This window comes from Schistocerca americana, chromosome 4, assembly GCF_021461395.2.
Source record: "Schistocerca americana isolate TAMUIC-IGC-003095 chromosome 4, iqSchAmer2.1, whole genome shotgun sequence".
NCBI classification, from domain to species: domain Eukaryota; kingdom Metazoa; phylum Arthropoda; class Insecta; order Orthoptera; family Acrididae; genus Schistocerca; species Schistocerca americana.
In genome coordinates this window covers 281,802,976-281,828,534 of record NC_060122.1, presented here as the reverse complement: position 1 = coordinate 281,828,534, position 25,559 = coordinate 281,802,976, and the positions used below count along the sequence as shown (strand labels likewise).

Sequence of the window (25,559 nt, the reverse complement as noted above, 5' to 3'; positions counted from 1 at the left end):
ACTCTCTTCTCTCTTATTTATGACACAGGCCTCTAGACTATACAACATGACTGGCAGGAGATAAGTTTTATACATGGTCTGTTTGGCTCTTTGAGGGACTTCCTTGTCCCAGATTAGGTTTCATACTTGGTGGAAGAAGCTAGATCGTTTTGTTATTCTGTTTAAGACTTCTAGTTTGGAACTTCCATCGTATGATATGATGCTACCCAGATAATTGAAGCTTTTCACACATTCAACCTTCTCCCCCTCCAGTTGATGTGACAAGGTATGGTTGTCCTGGTCATCTTCATTGACACTATCTTGTTACTACTCACAGCTAACTTGAATTTTTAAAATTTTGTGTTCCAGTAATCTAGTCTCATGTGAACCTCCATTTCCATCTCTCCGAAATGGCGATGTCATCAGCAAAAACAAAAGTGTTGAGATCTTCATTTTCTTCTTCCTTGATTTCTTTCATGATTGTGTCCATAAGTGTAATGACAAGTAAAGGGGAGAGTGAACTGCCTTGCTGAACACCTCTGTTTGTCTTAAACCATTTTGATCTTCCACCTCCTATTTGTACACTGTTCTCATGACCATCATACAGCATCTGGACATTTTAATTAATGACTCAGGAACATTATTTTTTTCTCAAGCATTCCCATATATTATCCCTTGGTACAGTGTCATATGATTTTTCCAAATCCGCAAATACTACTATCAAGTCCTTTCCTTTTCCCAATATTTCTCCATTAACTGATGGAGGGAGAAAATGAGATCTATTGTTCCCCTATTACTTCTGAACGCATCCTGTTGTTCCTCTAATTGGTGTTCTAGAATTTTCTGCAATCTTATTTCTATGACCTTTTCCATTATGTTAAGGTAGTGTGATAACAGTGTGATTCCTCAGTAGTTGGCGCATTTCTTTCTACTACCTTCCTTGAACAGTGGTATTATAATTCCTTTTTTCCATTCATCTGACACTTTGTTTTCTTTTCATATCACCCCCAGCACCCAGTGTAACCATTGTATTCCATGGATTCCTGTAGCTTTAATCATATCTGCCGTCAGCTCATCTACTCCGGCCACCTTCCCACTTTTCATCTGTTTCAGGGAGTTCTCAGTTTCTAACCAAGAGATTGGTGCCAGCTTTTCCTCTAATTCAATGACTTTGGTGTCACATTCTTGTGCACCTTCCCCATTCAGTAATATTTCAAAATATTTCTTCATCTCTTCTCTGATAACTTCTATGTCCTTGATAATATCCCCATCCTCTGTTTTAATCATTTTTATGTTTTCTCTGTCAGATCTTTTAGTTTTCAATAACCAATATAGCAGTTTTTGGTTCCCTTTGCTATACTGCTCTAGTTTCTGGGTGAATATTTCCCAACTCTTCTCCTTTTCTTTTTTCACAATTCTCTTTGCTTGGAGTTTCTTTTGTCGGTATTCCTTTTCCAGTGTTGCCATCTTGTGTTCATCTTTTGGTACCAGCTCCTGGTTCTGATTTCTTTTTTCAAATTCCATGTTTTTACTTAACATTAACTTAAAACTAAATCTTCATAAATAAATGTATAGTGACTCAGTGGCTACTAATAGTTTTTCATATGTTCAACCATGTATTCATTCTCTTTGGTGTGCAGTCATGCTATCACAAAACTTTTTTAATGTCATGTGTGCATCTCTACTTGCCTTATAACTCTGAAAGACATAGTGTATTATAGGCATGGTGTGACCTCTTATTCTTATTCAGTTTACCATTTATATTGTATTCATTTGTTTACCTGCAGCAAGACTTTCTGGTCCATCAAATATAATTAGTGCATGTACTTAAAATACTTAAATTTGTAAATATTGTGTGTATATAGATATAATGTATATGGTAGTGTAACTTCAGTAAATATGTCATAGTTTAGGGTCCCTTTCTGTGTACATAATCTCTTAGTTTATCTTTGTATGTGTGTATTGTATAGATAGTCACAGTTGTAGTATAGACTCTCCCTTAATTTTCTGTGTCCCTGTTTATGCAATAGGGTTTACAAGTACTAGTGAAGCCTATGGCTCATAAGGCTTGTTTGTTTTTGTTGCTCCAACACTTCCAGCTGTGTCTGTCTGACATGCAAGAGCTTCGCTGCATCACTCTGATACCACTTATGCCATGGTGAGTGGGCTACCATGTATTTCACAAGCTCATTTGTGTTTAAAACTGGGTCATGCACAAGATGAAGCATTGTATTTAGAGTATCATCATCTTTAATCACATAAAAGTAAAATTCTTCCTTGTTACATCCAAACATCTTATTGTTTACACATTTAACATATAAGAAAACAATAAAAACAAAGAATTTTCCTTATCAACCAACATTTAAATACTGGAATGTGATTTCCAACATCCTAAATCTAATATTATTATACATTATACAACTTAGAGAGTATACCTGCTTTGATTGTATCTGATAAAACAAGTGCCGATCAATCTCGTGCCCCCACTCTCCTCCATGGTCACAGAATTGGGGCCTACTATGACTGGTTCATGTTTTCTGGCATTGTGGTGGCATTGGTCTCTGAGTTATGCGTAACTTCCGCTATATGGACTGTTGGTGTTTGATTATGTCTTGTGAGGCTCTCAACTGAAATTCTCTTTGCTTTGCGTGTTATTTGGCATATATGCATTATTTTTCTGGCCGAATTCCACTGTTTGTGGATTATTCAGCTGTCTGGTATTGTTTTGCATTTGCCAAGTGATCAGATGATTATTGCCTGTATCTGCACAAATTGTACAGGCCGGCCATTTGCTACTTGCTATTGTAGCTGTGTTTGTTAAATTTTTGCCCATTTCTTTTACATTTGCTGTTGAATTTACGGATGTTGGTGTTGTGATTACCATTACCATTTCAATTGTTCTGTGTGGTTAAGGTTGCCATCTGTATTGCATTATCTGTGTATTAACAGACTTGTACTGGTCTCTCTTCGTATATCAAATCTATTGAGTCCAGTACAGATTGAAAGTATTCAGTGTCATGTTCCGGACTGGTAATGAGTTTTTCCCTAATGTGGGCAGGAAGATGGCTCTTTAAAATCTTCAGCATGTCTACTTGAGATACTGGGTTCATCCAGTATTAGGTTTTATTCAAAGATTTTTCTAAATACCCCTTTAAGGTTCCATGTTTGCTAGTGAACGGAGCTGAGTTGAATACTTCATGTCTAAGTCTCTCTTGTATGGTCTCAGACCAATATTTATCCAGAAAGACTCTCTCAAACTATTCATAGTAGTGGCAATGTTCTGCCATGTCCATAGCCCATAGCAAAACGTCACCCTCCATGTATCCAACAACAAATCTAATTTTCTGGTCTTTCGTCCAGGTATGAGATAAAACATTTTGATGTGCTCTGATAAAGGCCATGGGGCATGTTCTTTTCCCTCCAGAGGTAAATATCGGAAATTGTCAAAGCCTAAGTAATCCCTCATCTGCAAGTAATGTTGACAAATACCTCATGCTGTCAGTGTCAGGTATGTTTATGTTTGCTTGTGGCATAGCACATGGCAATTGTGCCTGCTTGACACTTACAGCTGCTGGCAAGTGCTGCTGCATTCTGCATCCTTCACTATGTTCCTTCCGTGGGCAACCCACATATTGTGGTAACCAGTCTAAAAGCATTGGTTTGTTTTCTGTCAAATGTTGTTTTGAAATGTCAGTAGTTTTAGCAACACTGCCTTGTAACCTTTCCTCGGATTCCTTGAGACCTGAATCTATTTTAGCTGTAAGTTGACTTTCTTTCTCTTTTAGAGCTTCTTCTGCAGTATCTATATAAATTTTGCAATCTGACACTACCTTTTCATCAAGGGTGCTGCCCTTATCCAGCATCCTGGCTTCAGCTTTTCAGTTATTTCCTTTACATCTGCACATAGTTTATCTCTCTGTTTTTCGACAAATTTTGTCTTTTAACCAAACTGGTCTACTCTTCGACTTAACTTTTATACTTCTGTAGGTAAGTTTTTGCATACATCTTGCACCTTACTGACTGCATCCATCACAATTTGTACCTATGCATCCATTTGGGATTTCGTTCTCCTGAATTTGAGAATATGCTTCACTAAGGTTTTTTAACTCACCTGCAATTTGTTCCTGTTTATTGTCTATGGATGATACTTTTTCCATTAACAAATCTATACTGTGGGATATGTCAATAATTATTTCTTGTTGTAGTTGCTTACCTAGCTCTATCAACTTTCTGGATAGTTTGTCCAGTAATTCAGTGCATATAATTTTGCTCACCTCACTAAAATTTTTACTAATACTATTCTCCAAATCATTAAATTCCTGATTTTGCAGTGTAAACTGTTGTCCTATATCCATAATTTGTTGTGTTATGCTTTCATGAAATTCCTGTTGCCTCGTAAACTGTTGTGTTACACTTTCCTGAAAGTCCTTTTTTGTAAACTGTTGTGTTATTAGTTGTATGAGTTGTGTGAAACTGTGTGTGTCACTAGTATTTACATCATTTTTATGAACTGTTTCCTGTTCTTGCATTCACAATGTTGTGAGCTAATAATCAAAGGAATTTGCTGTCACATGCTTCAGTTTCACTATTTGGAAAAATGTTTACTGGTGAGAACTGACAAATTGTCTCACTGAGTGTCATAAAAGTGACATTGTGATTAATTATATTACCAGTGTTATCATTTTTTGATAGCCATCGCCCAGTTCACAAGTTGGCACATTGCCTCCAACTGTTGCCAAGCTCAGATTTCTGACAGCTTGGCATTTTACATTTTGTAATGGATTTTCAACAATAGCCATTTCCTTTGACCCCATGATGAATAGTTTTTAACAAAATTGTGAACAAAATTTTTCAAAAAGGAAAGTTTGTATGTACTGGTACTTTTCAACTAAAGTAGATTTATCTGCATATTCAGTAATGAACCTGATTATTCTGTGACACAGTCTTACTGAATTTGATGACTTATCTTCTTGCATGTTAATGTTGGCTTTATACAAATTTTTGTCTTTTGTTTAGAAATGCGCTTTCTGTAAAGGATATTAATTGGTTAGGAAACTATTTACTGCCAGAGAGACAGTGCCAAGCACAGCCATATAAGCATACAGCGTAGGAGCTTCCTACATTAACTGCTGAAATCAGCATTCCAGCACATCTTGTATGTAGGCAGAATTTTAATTTTAATTTGCTCATTCAATGTTTTTTTCAAAATAAATGATTTATCTCATTTTTTTTTATCTCAACAATTGAAAGATCTGTTCATATTCTGCTTGGCACCCTCCTTTAAACCGTTGCCATTGAATAGTGTCATATGAATGGGGGGGCAAATAATGTAATGGAAACTCATTAATAATTTGCTGCTTGAATAAGCAAAAAAATTAATTGGAGAGAATAATTGAAAGAATATGGATGGTACACATATCCTGGGTGAACATTAACTGGTACTAATAGCAACAGACTTCAAGGGCTATACATTTAAGATCAATACTAATCATATAAAGTTATGTACTCATTCTCATTAGTTTCATTGGGCATAGAGCTGATTATGACAATGCTGTTACCAGATCGCCCCTCTGCTGCTCATGCAAATTCCTCTTGTCTGCTTCAAACCTCATGATGAAGGATTCTCGGTGCAGGCAAAATGATGAACAGATGACTGTAATTGGCATAAATATATATATGAAAAAATTTGCATTCATGATAACTTTTATAACACTTTTTAATATGCGGTTGGAGTACACATTTTCAAACAAAATTGGCATGGCGGAGATAGTCATATGTCCACCCGTTACCACTTATACAAACAAACAGGTAAACATACAGAAATTAATCAGCTGAAGGATGTATTCTTCCCTTTTTTGTATGAAAACATTATCTTTGGCACAAAGAAATTTGTTAATTCATGTCTGGCTTTATGTGTATAAAAATCAGAGAATGAAGAAAAAAAAGAAAGAAAAAATAATATGATCCATTACAGAAGGAAATTAAAAAAAAATATTTTTTATTCCTGAAACTGTGAAGTGCCTGCAAAAAACTACAGAATCATATAACAGAGTGTATACAGTCCTCCTTACCAGTTCCAAGTGTGCCACATCAATATGACAGTACTAAGCAAATTTCTGGTGACAGGGTAGTAAAATATTAAACCTGATGTAAAACTGGAAATTTAAAATTGTCTACTTTGGTTAATGACAAATAAATAAATATTAAAATTAAAATACCAAGAAAGATAGAAAATGATGAAATATTACTTACCGCGTGTTTTCAGTATATTATGAAGAACTTTTGATAAAATTTGTAGATAATTTGGTGGCTTACTCAGTGCAGCGTTTTGACACACAGCTACAAATTCTGGCAGCAACAATAGCTTTAAACATGCTGGGTATTGAGTCTGACTGATCTTTGATCACATATATGGATTAGTCATACTATGATGCTTTGGTTCAGTCCCAGAATTCATCATAGTTGTTGGTGTGTGGTAGTGAGCCAGACTATCAATTAGCCATGACCATATGTATTGCATTGAGATATTTGGAGAACCAGGGCAACTGTATCATTGTATCAAGATGAGTCAGAACAGCAAGGCCAGGATGCATCTTGCATATGTCATGGAGGCTTGGAAGCTAAGACACAGCCACTAGAATTAACAGCCAGAAATGTGTCGAGTGCACTGCCATTGGCAAACCTCTTTCTGCTGCCATGTCAAGGGGAGCCTCAACAGTAGATGCTATACTGACAGTCACTGGACCTCCAGACATCATTACATGGTCTGTGTGGATTCTGGTCTTGCTGCAAACAGGCCTGTTTCCTGACTCAAGGTCTGTGATGTGGCTGCACAGTCCTTCAAGGTCACAATGTGATGTGTCTGCACAGTCCTTCAAGGTCACAACAAACTGTTTGGTTGTTCTTCCGCTAGCTTTATGAGGCTGTTGAGATCCTGCATGGAATTGAGCATGGTCATCCTGAACTCGTTGACCCCATACTCTGATTCTCATGTTGGGATTCTAGCCAACATGAGCAGCAGGCATTATATGTCTTATAAATGTGAGAGTTTTTGTGTAAGTTTGTTACTCCGTCATGCCGAAACATCTGGGCGAATTTGGAAGAAATCTGGAATGGAATTAGCTTATACCCTGGATTAACACATTAGCTTCATTTAAAAGTGTGTAGTAGAATCTATTATTGATTTGAAGAATATAACACAGAATGTGGAACAGTAATTACCAAATTAAAAATTGGTTATTTTCTTTCTTTATTGAGTTGGTACGTTTGTTAATCCTTCATGCTGAATTGGCTGGATGAATCTGGATGCATGCTGGAATGGAAATAGTCAATACCCTGAATTAACACATGCACTAACTTTCATTCCAAAACAATCACTTTTCCTGTGGGCTGACTATTGATGTGGGGTGGTTAACATGACTCAGAAGCTATCCATGAAAGATAACAACCGAATTAAGTTTAGGACAGAGATATTGGCACCCAAAAGTCTGAGAATAGCCCTGCAGGAGGTGGTAAAACTTCACTTTCTCTGTAGAATAAGAACAAAAACTGAATTGTTATACAGTTCTTACCGTAGACTAATTGGGATGATTTATACATGAGTATTAGTTGCTCTTTTTACAGTTCATCAGCATATTTGTATTCAGAGACATACATTCCTTGTAACTGTAATACTGTTTTGCATAAAGTACTGATAATTAAAATTACAACATTATGTAGGGTAACAAATAATGACAATTTATTATTGTTCATAAACAGTCTTGTATGAAGGAAATGTTAGTAAATTTGAGGTTGATTCTGTGAGATACAGAGTGTAAAATGTAGTAGGCAGAACTGGTATCTCTGCAGCAATAATGGTTCTAGTGTGGCTGGGTATTGCGTTAAACTGAGCTTACATGACACATATGGGTCTGTCATTGCATGCTCATTCAGCTACATGCCAGGGTTTTCTGTTATGGTTCAAGTTTAAGATGCAGATTGCTAGTTTCTGCTAGTTGCAAATATTTCAGTGCTGGAGAGGAGTTGTATGTGTAATATATTTACTAGTATTACTTACATTGTGAATTTCACAAAGAAAGAGTGGCTGAATCACTAGGGTGAAGAATGTGTAAGGCATTTACAGTATGATGAATTAAAGCATTTAGGAATTGTTAAACTGGTAAGAGAGAGAGAGAGAGAGAGAGAGAGAGAGAGAGAGAGAGGGAGTGTGTGTGCACGCGCGCCTGTGTGTGTGTGTGTGTGTGTGTGTGTGTGTGTGTGTGTGTGTGTGTGTCTGTGTGTGTGTGTGTGTGTGTGTGTGTGGAGGGCGGGTGCGATTATAGGTGGCAATCAAGCCTTGGCTAAAGTTAACCATTACATGTTGCAGTACTTACGCAGAGATGAGCTGACTTTTGTTGGGTGGTGTAGCATAGAGAACTACATCAAACCACTCTTTGAAACTGAACAGTCAGTTTAGTTTGTAATTATGTATGAAATATTTTGGAATTTAATATCATGACTTTAGGTAAATTTCATTATCAAATTTGTGTGTATTTCATTGTAGTCTACATTCCCTTTGTATGACATAATGCATTGTTTTACATTGCTGGCCAAAGCTATGTACAAATGCATCATTATACACATCCACCCAGACAACTTCTATTGAGTAAAGCTAGGATGTAGCCAGTATTTTGTCAATTGGGGGGATGGGATCCAATATGTTAAAGTGCACCTTAAGAAGTCTCATGTTTTTCATTTATTCTGAAACATTCCTTAAAGAACGATAAACCACTTTATTCCAAAATAATCTTAGAGTTTTCACCAATCGGAGATATAATTTGATTACTTAGGAGTGTTGCATTTAGTGAAACAGTAAGAAGCAGTCATGGTCCAATCTCCCTTCACCTTCCGAGGTCATTTTACACTCTTCTTCTTTCAATCTGGATTTGAGCTGAGGAAGTGATCAGGAATGTACAAGTGCTAATTTTTTTGGGACACTGTGATTATTTCCAACAAGGCTTTTGGAATAAAGGTACCTGTGTTCAACAGAGAAGACAGAATAATTTTTAATGGCTAAGATGGCCTTACTCTTTACCAGATTTCCTCATTTAAGTATGCATCTCTCAGTTCTTGCAATGTAAGAAAGATCATGTTTTGCATCAAAGAATGTCACAGCAGACAAATGGATGAGACTAAATGAGGAGAATTTGGATTATTATTTATCGCATGGCATTGCCTATCAATACTGGGAGACTCCAAAGAGATGCTCGGCATGCCTTCGATTCACCGATGTCCATTTAAGCAGAAGGGCTGCATCTTCAAAGGAATTGGAGTCTCTCAGGTAAGAAATATTTCAGAAGGAACTGGCTGTGGCCTATAATAAGGGACCAATCCTGGTGTTCACCTAAATTAAAAATGGGAAACCACAGAAAACCATTTTCAAGATTGCTGGCAGATGGGTTGCACCATCTCTCCTCCCTAATCCAGAGATTCCTAGCTCACCAGACTACCTCAAAGCAGTGGAGAATTTGAAAAAAGTGGTTTTTGTACATTGTTTGAAAATAAAGTAAAATGCATCACAACAAATATTTGAATTCTGACATGTTTTTTCCTAGTGCATGTTCAGTCATTTGATAATACATGAAAGCAAACATATATTAAGATTTAATTATGCATCGAATAGCTAGCTTCAATTATTATAGTATTACAAAAGTGTAAACAGATCCTGAATGAAAGGACAAGGGAGGAATGCAGTGTGTAGTCAGCTCAGACAAATTCAAGCAGCCCGCTGAGAAAATCTTTTATAAATGATCAAACTATAGAATGTGCTGTCGCCACATACCCCTCCCCCATTCCACAAACTCCTCCCCATCATTCCACATTCCATATTGGAACTGTTTTTCATAACTGAGTACCGCTCTTGTGAACAAATTGGGCAATATTTTGCCATTTAGGCTATTAATAATAGAATATTGAACAATTTAATCACCACTTAAGTGATATTTTTGTTGGTCAACACAATTTTTGGCTGGCTCAGATGAATCCAAGTGTACTTTTATACACTGATTTTAATCTAATGTTATTTTTAATGATATTTACCTCTCCAACGCCTTGTGAAATACTGAGATATGGCAACCACAGAGTTCTACCAGCCTCCAAATGATGTCACCAGTGCTGACATTTAACTGCTGTAGATATGTAATTAGGCTATTATAGTAGTGCCTACATGTTTTTAACTTACCTTAATGCTAGTCGAAGAATCAGAATCAGATTTCCTCTCCTTTCTTTTTAGAAATACATCCATAATAGAAAATATCTTGACAGTACATAACACAACAAAATAAATGGTAGCACTTATATTAAACTCAACTGCAGGTAAGAACTGAACTGATTAACAAAACAACTACTGAACTCAAGCAAGGCCAGCAACTGCTGTTAGTAAAAATAGAGATGGGCAATAACCAGTAGTGCTATGGATGTATACATTGTCAAATTTATCATTTCCCTTGCTGACTGTTGATAGTGCATATCCCTTTTTCACTGTATGACTGAAAATCGAAATGTTTTTCAATTTCAGTACACAGGAGCTAACTCGTGTGCAATTTCATCTAGGTGATAAGGGAGGGTCCGGAACCCCTGCCACCCCCCCCCTCCCCTGCCCTCCCCTCTTTGCCTCTTTGGCTGTGTCCTTGCGTAAAGATTACATTATTCATGTCAAGCACACAGGCATGTAACACATATCTTTGGAAGTAATAATTGTGTTTCTTTTGCAATCTTTTTGTGACATATGTGAAAACACTTTAATACATGTGTAAAAGCCATCATCACCTACATTTTAATATAAAACAAACCTTAATAACTATTTGCAGTATATATAAGTTCATCTTAAGCCCCTAGCATAAATTTATGTATGAGAACGGAATGTAGATGCACTATGAGTATTAGTGTTACTTTTGATCTTTTTCCTGCACTAGTTCTGTGACTAAGGGACTAGTGTGCATCCCCCCTCCCCCATCAACTGTGTTACATTTTCTCCTTTTTTCTGATTTTTCTCTATTTGTTTCCTGGCTCATTCTTTTGAATAAGACACTGAGTGAAAAGTTATCGAAGCTAGGGAAGATTTGATATCTGCTGCACACTTTTAAGTTCATCAGAAAAACAGCTCAGTGTTTGATAATTAGCAAACTGATGCTTCTCTTTTGTCCTCCATAGAATAAGTGCTGAAATTTGTAGAATAATTCTTTTCTGTGTGAAAGATTAAAACTGTCAATAGCAATTGCAGACTTTTCTCACTACCGTACGCGAAATACATGTCTTAAACAAACACTTTCCTGTATAGGATTGGAAAGTGATCACCCAGTTCCAAGGTCTCTGGAGATAGTTGACATATCAATACCAAAGGAAGGATTATTAATTGATCTAGTATACACATTTAAAGGCAAAGGAGCATGGAATTATTGGAGTGAAGTTGTCAGAACAGCAGAAATCAAGGAAAGAATTAGCCTCCAACAGACTCTAATACCAACTATGGATTCCGTGAGGTAAGCAGAAACCATATAACTAACAAAAACAGTCATTATTCCTCATGACAGACACAGTACATGCCTATTACAATAAGTAGGCTGTGAAATATTTTTTAAAAAATCTAGATTTGTATCCATTTTCACCATCATTACCATAATTATCAGGATACCTTAGCTGATAGAGAAAGCATGCTATACCCCATATTATCTGAAAACTTGAAAATTTTAAGAAACAAATGTTTGTATCCAGTAGAACTGACACTAACCAATTTTTTTAATACAAACTCAGAAAAATTGTTAATGTATTTCACTTACTGACATCAGGATTACATGGTCACCAGACAGCTCATTGTGTGACGTTTCAAAGACACTGTCCTGTTAGGAACCATCATATGGAGAACAGATAGAACTAATTCTGTTAAAATATAAATGACTATATCTGTTATCTTTTCCATTATGTTTATCAAGAGAGGTAAAACTAATAACTGGAGCCTGCTTTGAAACAGTATGTATTTGAGAAATATGAAAATGATTCAATAGTGCACAATTACAGCATCATTTGTAAATCTTTCAATTCTGTTACATATATAAAGTACTTGTGAACTGCTGAAACATAGTTATGTAGCCCAATAAACACAAATTATTTGGTAATGTTGGAAATTGGAAGAAATTATAAAAGTACATTCGGAATTCTGCTGTGATTTGTTCTTCATATTTTATTGTTGGAAATCATCACAAGTGTGACTAGGAATATCTAAAAGAAATACTGCATCTACATAATAATCCGTTACATTAGAGTGCATGATAATGTTACCAAAGTGCTTGGAGAAATTAAATATTAATTCATGGAGCAAAGGAAAAATGTTCACATACTTTTGAGTGAATTTAGAGAATGAGTGTTAATGATAGGGTGGGAAACAATACTATTTCCTGAGTTGTATATTTAATATCAGGATATAAGTGCAAGATGGCAGAGCTTAGGGGACATATGGAAACATTACTCTCACTCCACCTGTGAGTGAAGTAAATCAAGGAATGACTAACAGTTACTTGAAGTGAGTCTTATCACATACAGTACAACAATTCATGAGGCATATGTGATGAGACATGGTACACTTCTCATTTATTGAACACATTTCATTTACTGAAGACATTTCACAAGAACACTTTACATTAATTATGAGTCCAGTATTAGTGTGAGCACAGATTCTTTTGTTGTGTGACAGACCTGATCATTGTTGCAGTTGCTAATAGATACAGCATCTTCCCACCCCTCTATCACCCCTCCCCCAAGATGGTATATGGGGTCAGAATCAGCTGACTTGGACAGATCTGACATGGAAAAAGGGACAATACATCAAATATGATGGGTTGATGTTTGTCTTTCTCATTGCCCTTTGGAAGCAAAGTTTGGCTCTGAAAAGCTACATGTGAATCTGCCTCCCAGCTCCATGATGATATCTTAAGGAGCAACGAGGTCTAGAAGCTTTGATCATCAGAATTGGCAGATTCAGCCAAGGAGTCAGTGAAAGATGCAGCTGCCTGCTGTGGAGGTGGTGCAGCATGCCAATCTATAAAACCTGCAGAGTACGCGTGATTGCATGATTGTCAGTGCTGTTGCTGCTGCTAGTGAGGGAAGATGATGATGGTAATAGATGAGAAATCTGTTGTCTGAGTCAAAGAATATAATGAAAGAGTGTTCCTGAGAAGTGTGTAATGTATGGCAACTAGTCTTTGTGACTTCAGCATTGGTGGCCATGCCTTGACTGACCATGGTAGGTACCTAATTTGGCTGCTGGCTGGATGTTTGCACCCATACTACAGTACACATATGGAAACAATGTCAATATGATACTCATGCTGATACTAATTCATGGTGAGCCTGCTAGAGGATTGTCCATGGCTGTCTGTCATGTAAGATTTTGTGGATTATTCCCAGTGACCAATGTGGCCCTGTAAGCACTTCAGATATTGTTACGGCATCCTCTGTGAATGCTGAGTACATCACTGATGTAATTCTCTCCTTGAAAGTGGAGACCGTCCACTCTACTCCCACCACTGGATTACGGTTGTAAGGGAAATGGATGCTACATTGTTGACAAAACTCTGTTCTGGAGACAGAAATGAATTAAGGGCCATGATCAATTACTATTGCCTTTGATAGACATTTTATGGTGAAGACTTTGAGTTAATCCCTTAATTGTGGTCTTTGCTTCTGTAGAATGCCTCTGCTTGATGTGGATTGGGACCGTTACTTGCTACTACTGCCGAAGGTAGACTTTTGCTGGCAAAGACTTGAATAAATGCCTTAAATGTGGTGTGTACCATTGTAAAATGTGTTTCACTCACATATGAAAATTTAATCCATCACTACAAGTCACATGGTTTTCAATGTAAACTCAGTCCCAAGGATGAATGAACCCACAGTGAGAAAACTTTTGTGGGAGAGGTTTGTTGAGGAGCACAATCCAAACATGAGTGGGCCATCTTCTCCTTATCTATTTTGTATGACTAATCAGGCTTTCCCAGGAGTTTTGCTCATTGTATGGCCAGATCACATTTCATGCATTACTCAAAATATCTTTGAGACAACTGCTCAACATTTTCAGGTGATGGCTTTTTGTTACATGTCTGGGCCAAGTGGATAAATCTGCAGTAGCAGAACACTGCCTTTCTACCAGACACTACATGGTTTATGAAGAGACAGAGATTGTATTTGCAGTTTCATCATTCTGGAACTGTGTGAAGCAATACAAATCTGTGCTGCATGTAGCATAATAATTATGGGCTCAGGAATTTAACTAAGTACAGCTGCACCTGCGTTTGCCAGAAAAATATGAAATTCAGATGGGTTACACCACAACACAGAGGAGGTTTGACTTAGAAACAATTTTTGTTTGACTCCAGGCCACAGCGACATTCAATGGCAACACTGGTTACCTGGCGCATATGCGGAACACAACATCTTGACTCCCACTCTGAAAACACTTCTGTCATCTATCTACAAGCTACTCTTATCATACATGCTGGACTTCCAAATAATGGCTCTGTACAGACATCACAGCATGGACACCACAGTTGTTACTTGCGAGCAGTAATAAATAACCACTAGCTGACAATGTCCAGCAGTTTCATTGAGGAAATATTGTGGAACACACAAAACATTATGCTATAGCAAAAGTGGGACCATTATATATTACTGACCAAGAAATATGGCATCTGGCAAGAACTTTCATTTGGATGGCACCACAATACCACAAATGTAGCAAAGGAAGCAGCTTATTGCAAGTAATTAGTCGAACAAACACCCAGTATGACTCATTTTTCGTGCCATGTAGTAGCACAACATGTTGAACTGTTCAGCAGTGCCATAAAGCAATGTAGCCTTTCAACACCAGATCAACTTGTGCTTGTAGGTGGCTGTCTAACCAGCTGAACTTCACTCAATTCAAGACTTGCAGAAGTGTATCAGCTGTCTTATCTCTGGTGCAATTGTGGAGAAAGTAACAGAAAATTTTTCCAACATGTGGCATGCCAATAAGTCATTCTTAAAACACACAACCACCTATTTTTCAGAAATGTGATGTGAACCAGCCAGAAGCCTAGAGAGTCAATCAGCATTTGTGTGTTGCCTTGTAGGTTCATATCCAATGTGATACATAATAATAATTAGGACAGATGTCACCACTGTAAGCGATGAGCTTTCTTATCTGGTAAGAAATATTGAGTACTGAACAACACCATCATAAGTTTGTGGTCCATCATGAGATGAAAATTGGTACAATTTACATTGGCATGGAATTTTTGTGCAGTATAAATAATTGTCAGGGCCTGTTTTTGTATTTTTATATGATTCAGCTGGGTGAATTTTAAGTCCTGGACACGTATGCAGTGCAGTGTTCAGAACTATACTGTTCATGGTGGGAGAAGACTACCCCGATGCCATGTTGAGACAAGCACACTTTGGTATGAATGGATTCCATGGGAAGTACAAGACTATCAAGGTGTAGACAGTAATTCTTACTTGAGGATGTGGAATGCTTTGTCACACTCTTCTGAGCAAACGAACTCTTTTCCCTTCCTTTGGAGTACATTGTGAAGCTGTGATATCTGTGCTATATTCGCAGTGGACGTACTATAATATTTTAGTTTTCACACTAAGGATTGCAGTTTCAACAGACTGCAAGGAGGGCAGTCAATGGTATGTGCATGCTGTCTGGTGAGAAGAATACTCATTTTACCAACTTTGGAACCTAGATATTCTGCAGTTTGTTGGAAAAATTACATTTCCTTAAATTGTATTTGAGGCTTATATTCTACAGTACAGTGAATAGCATGTGAGTGTTCTGCAGATGTTCACGTATGTAAGCACGTTCTAGATAAAAGATGTTGCCAAAAGATGGTTGTAGCACAGGAAGTTGCAAATTCAAGTCTCTGGTATTGATATAAACTGAATGGAGTCTTTAAAACTAAAGACTATTGAGATTTCAGATGCAATGGAGCTGTCAATTATTACTGGACAGACTGAACATAGTGAAGCATTTGCTCCAGTTTAGTCTGGAAAATAAAACTTGGGATGAGTGATGGAAATGTGTCTAAAACTTGAGAATTGACTGTCTTGCAGTCCACACACAATTGGAGGAAACCATTTGCCATTTTCTTAACAATAAATACTAAAGGAGACACTCGGGAGCTAGATGAGACATACGATAATATTTCATTCCCGTGTGCAGAATTTCCACTCTAAATCTGACACAGAGGATGTGAAGTAGAGGTCGGGCTTGGACAAAATAGGTAACGGCTGTTGGCTTGACATGAACATTAACCTGTATATCTTTTTGCTTGGCTTAACTCAGAGGACAACAGGTCTCAGAACTTTTTACATATTTCATTAAATACTTGGACTGAAATCTGGTAGATGCTTAAGAGGATTTTCTAGTTAACTGAGAATCCAAACTGAGTTAAAGCACCTAGACAAAACATATGGTCTGTATTTAATAAACTAAAGAGTGAAAATAAATTTGTGTCACTAAATTATACTTCAACTTAAAATGTTCCTTTTATTAATAGCTCATGTGCACCATATGTCATAACTTTATCATGAAATAGTTTAATAACAGTGTTTATGTATTCTAGTTCATAACTGATGCAAATGATTCTGTGTCCACTTGAAATACTATTGTTTCATATACGATTTGAAACATTATGTACCACATAATTGTGCATACTGTGGAAAATGTAGAGTGTTTTCCAGTGATTTTTAGTCTTAGACATATTACAAAATAGTAAAATGCAAAATCTTATTTCCCTAAAAATTTTCAATTATATTTTTATAGTCCAATCATCCATTCCATGCAATAAATCTCTTTGCTATCTATGTTATAACTTGCAGCCTAGAGTTCTTCCATTACATACCAAGGCATGACCCCTCCCCCAGAATGTTCAGTGTTTTCTGTCATCCATCTCCTATTATCCTCAATCTACACTTCATTGTTGCACTGCCTGACCTAACTAGTCTGCCTTTATTCTTATGTTGACACACATCTTACTACCAGGTTGCCTCCATAATTTACAATATCTTGTTTCATCCTGACAATGAAATTGAAGATATTCCCGCTGTTCCATCTCTAGACAATCCTCCAGACCTTTATTTAAGGTATCCAGACTATGAATGTTAATAATTCATTTGCATTTGAATGACCCCATTATAAAAATTTCTTTTCTAGCCTGGTAAGGCAAGTAGGGAATTAAACTTTTCACTATGTGACTTTTCATTTATCCAATCATCTAAATATTTTGATCTTGAGAAGTGCAGCACTATATATTTCTTAAACCTTACCAACTTATGCTACTCTTGTTGTTAGGAAAGTTCCAGGACAGTTTTTTTTTTACTTTTATTTCTGAGCTTGCAATACTAATAAGGAACAAATGTTGTTTTTATGTTACCTGGTGTGTGTACGTCCTTGAAATGGACTTGGCCATTTGAAAATTTATGTACCACTTAACTGTGTACTAGGTGGAAAATTTATAGTGTTTCCCAGTGATTTTTAGTCTATTTTTTGTCTTGGACATATTACAAAATAGTACAATGCAAAATCTTATTTCCCGAAAAATTTTCTGCACAAACTCACTAAGTGGAAGGCTGTGCTTAGCAACACACTGAACAGGTATGTGTGGCAATGGAAATGGATTAATAATTACTTGAATAATGGGGAAAAAGGAGTGGAAAGAATAATTGAAAGAAATTTTCAGGGTAATTTATGAATCTCTGCTCAATCCTGGGTGACTTTAACTGATACCAATATAAACAGACCTTTAATGTCAGTACACTCGAGGTCAATAAATATAAATTGCAATATGGACTGCTTCACATTAATTCCATTGTGTTTAGTCTTGATTGTGACAATGTCGATGCAGGAATGCTCCTCCGAATACCGTATAAATTATTCTTTACCATACCAAACCTCTTGATTCAGGATCTTGGTGGCAAGTGAAATGATGTACAGATAGTAGTTGACCTCTTAACCATGTTAATAATATTCCTTTTCTAATAACATTTTATACTACTTTTAATGAATGTTTAAAATACACTTCTTTAACAATGCTGGTAAGATGGATCCAATCATATGTCCATAAGCTACTGCTTTCCGAAACAAAAAGATGAAGATACATGTCTTAATAAATTGAAGAGCGTATTTCTTTCTTTGTTTCATACCAATATTTAATAATGTATCAAAATATTATACTTGCCATAAAACAACCCATTAATTTACCTTTGGTGGTGTCTGTAACTGATTCAGTTTACATGTTGTTGTTGTTGTTGTTGTTGTTGTGGTCTTCAGTCCAGAGACAGGTCTGATGCAGCTCTCCATGCTATTCTATCCTCTGCAAGCTTCTTCATCTCTGAACAACTACCACAGCTTGCATCCTTCTGAATCTCCTTAGAGTATTCTTCTCTTGGTCTCCATCTATGATTTTTACCCTCCACGCTTCCCTGCAGCACTAAATTGGTGATCCCTTTATGCCTCAGAAAAAGTCCTACCAACCATTCCCTTCTTTTTGTCAAGTTGTACCACAAATTCCTCTTCTCCCCAATTTATTCAGTACCTCCTCATTTGTTATGTGATCTACCGATTTAACCTTGAGCATGCTGCTGTAGCACCACATTCGGAAGCTTCTACTCTTTTCTTGTCCAAACTGTTTATTGTCCTTGTTTCACTTCCGTACATACCTCACTCCATACAAGTACTTTCAGGAAAGACTTCCTGACAGTTAAACCCATATTCGATGTTAACAAATTTCTCTTCATCTGAAACTCTTTCCTTGCCATAACTAGTCTACATTTTATATCATCTCTACTTCGACCATCATCAGTTATTTTGCTCCCCAGATTACTACTTTAAGTGTCTCATTTCCTAATCTAATACCCTCAGCAGCAATTTAATTTGACTATATTCCATTATCCTTGTTTTGCTTTTGTTGATATTCATCTTAAATCCTTCTTTCAAGACACTGTCCATTCCATACAGCTGCTCTTCCAGGTCCTTTGCTGCCTCTGACAGAATTACAGTGTCGTCGGCAAATTTCAAAGTTTTATTTTTTCTCCATGGATTTTAACTCCTACTCCAAATTTTTATTTTGTTTTCTTTACTGCTTGCTCAATATACATATTGAATAACATTGGGGATAGGCTACAATGCTGTCTCACTCCCTTCTCAACCACTGCTTCCTTTTTATGCCCCTCAACTCTTATGACTGCCATCTGGTCTCTGTACAAATTGTAAATAGCCTTTTGCTCCCTGTATTTGACCCCTGGCACCTTCAGAATCTGAAAGAGAGTATTCCAGTCAAGATTTTCAAAAGCTTTCTCTAAGTCTACAAATGTTAGAAATGTAGGTTTGCCTTTTCTTGACCTATCTTCGAAGATAAGTCCTAGGGTCAGTATTGCCTTGAGTGTTCCCACATTTCTATGGAATCCAAACTGATCTTCCCTGAGGTCAGCTTCTACCTGTTTTTCCATTCATTTGTAAAGAATTCGTGTTAATTCCTTGCAGTTGTGACTTATTAAATTGATAGTTTGGTAATTTTCACACCTGTTGACACCTATTTTCTTTGGGATTGGAATTATTGTGTTCTTATTGAAGTCTATAGGTATTTTGCTTGTCTCATACATCTTGCTCACCAGATGGTAGAGTTTTGTCATGACTGGCTCTCCAAAGGCTATCAGTAGTTTTAATTGAATGTTGTCTACTCCCAGGACCTTGTTTCGACTTAGGTCATTCAGTGCCCTGTCAAATTCTTCACACAGTATCACATCTTCCATTTCATCTTCATCTACATCCTCTTCCATTTCCATAATATTTCCCTCAAGTACACTGCCCTTGTATAGAGCCTCAGTATACTCCTTACACCTCTCTGCTTTCCCTTCTTTGCTTAGAACAGGTTTTCCATCTGAGCTCTTGATATTCATACAGGTGGTTCTCTTTTCTCAAGAGGTCGCTTTAATTTTCCTGTAGGTACTATCTATCTTACCCCACGCTGCTACATCCTTACATTTGTCCTCTAGCCATCCCTGTTTAGCCATTTTGCACTTCCTGTCAATCTCATTTTTGAGATGTTTGTATTCCTTTTTGCCTACTTCATGTACTGCACTTTTATATTTTCTCCTTTCATCGATTAAATTCAATATTTCTTCTGTTACCCAAGGATTTCTACTAGCCCTCGTCTTTTTACCTATGTGATCGTCTGCTGCCTTCACTACTTCATCCCTCAGAGCTACCCATTCTTCTTCTACTGTATTTCTTTCCCCCATTCTTGTCACATATTCCCTAATGCTCTTCCTGAAATTCTCTACAATCTCTGGTTCTGTCAGTTGATCTAGTCCCCGTCTCCTTAAATTCCCACCTTTTTTCTATTTTTTCAGTTTTAATCTACAGTTCATAACCAATAGACTGTGGTCAGAGTCGACATCTGCCCCTGGAAATGTCTTACAATTTAAAACACAGTTCCTAAATCTCTGTCTTACCATTATATAATCTATCTGAGACCTTCCAGTGTCTCCAGAAACACACACACACACACACACACACACACAGATATATATATATATATATATATATATATATATATATATATATATATATATATATATATATATATATATATATATATATATATATAAAAAAAAACAAAGATGATGTGACTTACCAAATGAAAGCGCTGGCACGTCGATAGACACACTAACATACACACAAAATTCTAGCTTTCACAACAAACTGTTGCCTCATCAGGAAAGAGGGAACGAGAGGGAAAGACAAAAGGATGTGGGTTTTAAGGGAGAGGGTAAGGAGTCATTCCAGTCCCGGGAGCGGAAAGACTTACCTTAGGGGGAAAAAAGGACAGGTATACACTAGCACACACACACACATATCCATCCGCACATACACAGACACAAGCAGACATTTGTAAAGGCAAAGAGTTTGGGCAGAGATGTCAGTCGAGGCGGAAGTACAGAGGCAAAGATGTTGTTGAAAGACAGGTGGGTATGAGCGGCGGCAAATTGAAATTAGAAATTAGCAGAGATTGAGGCCGGGTGGATAACGAGAAGAGAGGATATACTGAAGGGCAAGTTCCCATCTCCGGAGTTCTGACAGGTTGGTGTTAGTGGGAAGTATCCAGATACCCCGGAAGGTGTAACACTGTGCCAAGATGTGCTGGCCATGCACCAAGGCATGTTTAGCCACAGGGTGATCCTCATTACCAACAAACACTGTCTGCCTGTGTCCATTCATGCGAATGGACAGTTTGTTGCTGGTCATTCCCACATAGAAAGCTTCACAGTGTAGGCAGGTCAGTTGGTAAATCACGTGGGTGCTTTCACACGTGGCTCTGCCTTTGATCGTGTACACCTTCCGGGTTACAGGACTGGAGTAAGTGGTAGTGGGAGGGTGCATGGGACAGGTTTTACACCGGGGGCAGTTACGAGGGTAGGAGCCAGAGGGAATGGAAGGTGGTTTGGGGATTTCATAGGGATGAACTAAGAGGTTACGAAGGTTAGGTGGATGACGGAAAGACACTCTTGGTGGAGTGGGGAGGATTTCATGAAGGATGGATCTCATTTCAGGGCAGGATTTGAGGAAGTCGTATCCCTGCTGGAGAGCCACATTCAGAGTCTGATCCAGTCCCGGAAAGTATCCTGTCACGAGTGGGGCACTTTTGGGGTTCTTCTGTGGGAGGTTCTGGGTTTGAGGAGATGAGGAAGTGGCTCTGGTTATTTGCTTCTGTACCAGGTCGGGAGGGTAGTTGCGATATGCGAAAGCTGTTTTCAGGTTTTTGGTGTAATGGTTCAGGGATTCCGGACTGGAGCAGATTCGTTTGCCATGAAGACCTAGACTGTAGTGAAGGGACCGTTTGATGTGGAATGGGTGGCAGCTGTCATAATGGAGGTACTGTTGCTTGTTGGTGGGTTTGGTGTGGACGGACATGTGAAACTGGCCATTAGACAGGTGGAGGTCAACATCAAGGAAAGTGGCATGGGATTTGGAGTAGGACCAGGTGAATCTGACGGAACCAAAGGAGTTGAAGTTGGAGAGGAAATTCTGGAGTTCTTCTTCACTGTGAGTCCAGATCATGAAAATATCATCAATAAATCTGTACCAAACTTTGGGTTGGCAGGCCTGGGTAACCAAGAAGGCTTCCCCTAAGCGACTCATGAACAGGTTGGCATATGAGGGGGCCATCCTGGTATTCATGGCTGTTCCCTTTAATTGTTGGTATGTCTGGCCTTCAAAAGTGAAGAAGTTGTGGGTCAGGATGAAGCTGGCTAAGGTTTTAGGTAGGGTGGCAGGTGATTGGCGTGAAAGGAAGTGCTCCATCGCAGCGAGGCCCTGGATGTGTGGAATATTTGTGTATAAGGAAGTGGCATCAATGGTTACAAGGATGGTTTCCAGGGGTAACAGACTGGGTAAGGATTCCAGGCATTCGAGAAAGTGGTTGTGTCTTTGATGAAGGATGGGAGACTGCATGTAATGGGTTGAAGGTGTTGATCTACATAGGCAGAGATACGATCTGTGGGGGCTTGGTATCCAGCTACAGTGGGACGTCCGGGATGATTGGGTGTGTGAATTTTAGGAAGAAGGTAGAAGGTAGGGGTGCGGGGTGTTGGTGGGATCAGGAGGTTGATGGAGTCAGGCGAAAGGTTTTGTAGGGGGCCTAAGGTTCTGAGGATTCCTTGAAGCTCCGCCTGGACATCGGAAATGGGATTACCTTGGCAAACTTTGTATGTGGTCCAGAATGAGATTTTCACTCTGCAGCGGAGTGTGCGCTGATATGAAACTTCCTGGCAGATTAAAACTGTGTGCCCGACCGAGACTCGAACTCGGGACCTTTGCCTTTCGCGGGCAAGTGCTCTACCATCTGAGCTACCGAAGCACGACTCACGCCCGGTACTCACAGCTTTACTTCTGCCAGTATCTCGTCTCCTACCTTCCAAACTTTACAGAAGCTTTCATGAAGGATGGATCTCATTTCAGGGCAGGATTTGAGGAAGTCGTATCCCTGCTGGAGAGCCACATTCAGAGTCTGATCCAGTCCCGGAAAGTATCCTGTCACGAGTGGGGTAAAGTTTGGAAGGTAGGAGACGAGATACTGGCAGAAGTAAAGCTGTGAGTACCGGGCGTGAGTCGTGCTTCGGTAGCTCAGATGGTAGAGCACTTGCCCGCGAAAGGCAAAGGTCCCGAGTTCGAGTCTCGGTCGGGCACACAGTTTTAATCTGCCAGGAAGTTTTGTATGTGGTGTTGTCTGAAAGCTGATGCAGTCCCTCAGCCACATACTTCCGACGATCAAGTACCACGGTCGTGGAACCCTTGTCTGCCGGAAGAATGACGATGGATCGGTCTGCCTTCAGATCACAGATAGCCTGGGCTTCAGCAGTGGTGATGTTGGGAGTATGGTTAAGGTTTTTTAAGAAGGATTGAGAGGCAAGGCTGGAAGTCAGAAATTCCTCGAAGGTTTGGAGAGGGTGATTTTGAGGAAGAGGAGGTGGGTCCCACTGTGACGGGGGATGGAACTGTTCCAGGCAGGGTTCAATTTGGATAGTGTCCTGGGGAGTTGGATCATTAGGAGTAGGATTAGGATTATTTTTCTTTGTGGCAAAGTGATACTTCCAGCAGAGAGTACGAGAGTAGGACAGTAAATCGTTGACAACGGCTGTTTGGTTGAATCTGGGAGTGGGGCTGAAGGTGAGGCCTTTGGATAGGACAGAGGTTTCGGATTGGGAGAGAGGTTTGGAGGAAAGGTCAACTACTGAATTAGGGTGTTGTGGTTCCAGATTGTGTTGATTGGAATTTTGAGGTTTTGGAGGGAGTGGAGCTGGAAGTGGGAGATTGAGTAGATGGGAGAGACTGGGTTTGTGTGCAATGAGAGGTGGTTGGGGTTTGCTGGAAAGGTTGTGAAGGGTGAGTGAGTTGCCTTTCCGGAGGTGGGAAACCAGGAGATTGGATAGTTTTTTGAGGTGGAGGGTGGCATCCTGTTCTAATTTGCGGTTGGCCTGTAGGAGGATGCTTTGAACAGCCGGTGTGGATGTGGGAGAGGAAAGATTAAGGACCTTTATTACGGATATGAGTTGACGGGTGTGTTCATTGGCTAAGTTGATGTGTAGGTGAAGGATTAGGTGGGTGAGGGCAATGGATTGTTCAGTTTGGAACTGGTATAGGGACTGATGGAAAGAAGGGTTGCCGCCAGAGATGGGAACTTTAAGTGTGAGGCCTTTGTGGGTTATGGCAAATGTCAGACAAGCCTGAGAAAATAAAATATGGGAGTGTAATCTGGCTAGGGCGAAGGCATGTTTACGGAGGGAATGTACAGAAAACTTAATGGGGTCGTTGTGGGGATGGTGTGAAGGTGACATGGTATTAGAAGGTGGAAAGTGTACCATGAGACTGAAATGAAAATGAAAATAAAAATATAAAAATATAAATATATGGGGAGAGATAAAGGTGAACTGGAAAGCAACTGGAGATCTGGTGTGAAGAAAGGTGAAAAAGTGTTGGTTATAGCTGGGGTTGTTGATTCTGTGGTGAACTTGGGTTGGTAGACAACGATGTGCACAAAGGTTAGGTGGTTGTGTTGCCGTCAAAACACGTTAAAGGGTGGAGCAACGCGGGAAAATTTCGAAAAAATTGTGTGCAAATGTATTAAAAGGAGTGGTTTTGTGGTGGCAGATTATGAAAATGAGGCGAACAATTGTCTGACGAAGAACTAATGACGTTAAAACCTGTGAGAAGCGGCTAAAAAAGATCAGTGACATGGGAAAAACAGAAATGGAAAAAAAGGCGACAGTTATTAGAACTAACCGAAATGGCTGTTTAATAGCTGAAAAGAACTGTTTGTGAACTGGAAATGGTGGATTTTATAGCAGCGGTAGTGTTGAAAGCGGAAAAAATTGTTTGGTTCTGGTTTGGAAGTGAGTTATGTATTATTGAGTATATATAGGCGGGATAAAATTGTATGGCAGATTCCTAATCCTACTCCTAATGATCCAACTCCCCAAGACACTATTCAATTTGGACACTACCTGGAAGAGTTCTGTCCTCCGTCACAGCGGGACCCACCTCCTCTTCCTCAATATCGCCCTCTCCAAACCTTCGAGGAATTTCTGACTTCCAGCCTTGCCTCTCAATCCTTCTTAAAAAACTTTAATCCTACTCCCAACATCACCACTGCTGAAGCCCAGGCTATCCGTGATCTGAAGGCTGACTGGTCCATCGTCATTCTTCCGGCTGACAAGGGTTCCACGACCGTGGTACTTGATCGTCGGGAGTATGTGGCTGAGGGACTGCGTCAGCTTTCAGACAACACCACATACAAAGTTTGCCAAGGTAATCCCATTCCCGATGTCCAGGTGGAGCTTCAAGAAATCCTCAGAACCTTAGGCCCCCTACAAAACCTTTCACCTGACTCCATCAACCTCCTGACCCCACCAACAACCCACACCCCTACCTTCTACCTTCTTCCTAAAATTCACACACCCAATCATCCCAGCTGTCCCATTGTAGCTGGTTACCAAACCCCCACAGAACG

At 38.8% G+C, this 25,559-nt stretch overlaps 1 protein-coding gene across 1 annotated transcript in view; it reads left to right on the top strand.

The window, feature by feature from the left end:
* LOC124613409 (dynein axonemal heavy chain 7-like) overlaps positions 1-25,559 on the top strand; it is a 755,469-nt gene that overhangs the window by 52,531 nt on the left and 677,379 nt on the right. The window contains exon 5 of the mRNA XM_047142112.1: positions 11,297-11,498. Coding sequence (XP_046998068.1) covers positions 11,297-11,498 — 202 coding nt within the window. The remainder of the gene's footprint in view (positions 1-11,296; positions 11,499-25,559) is intronic.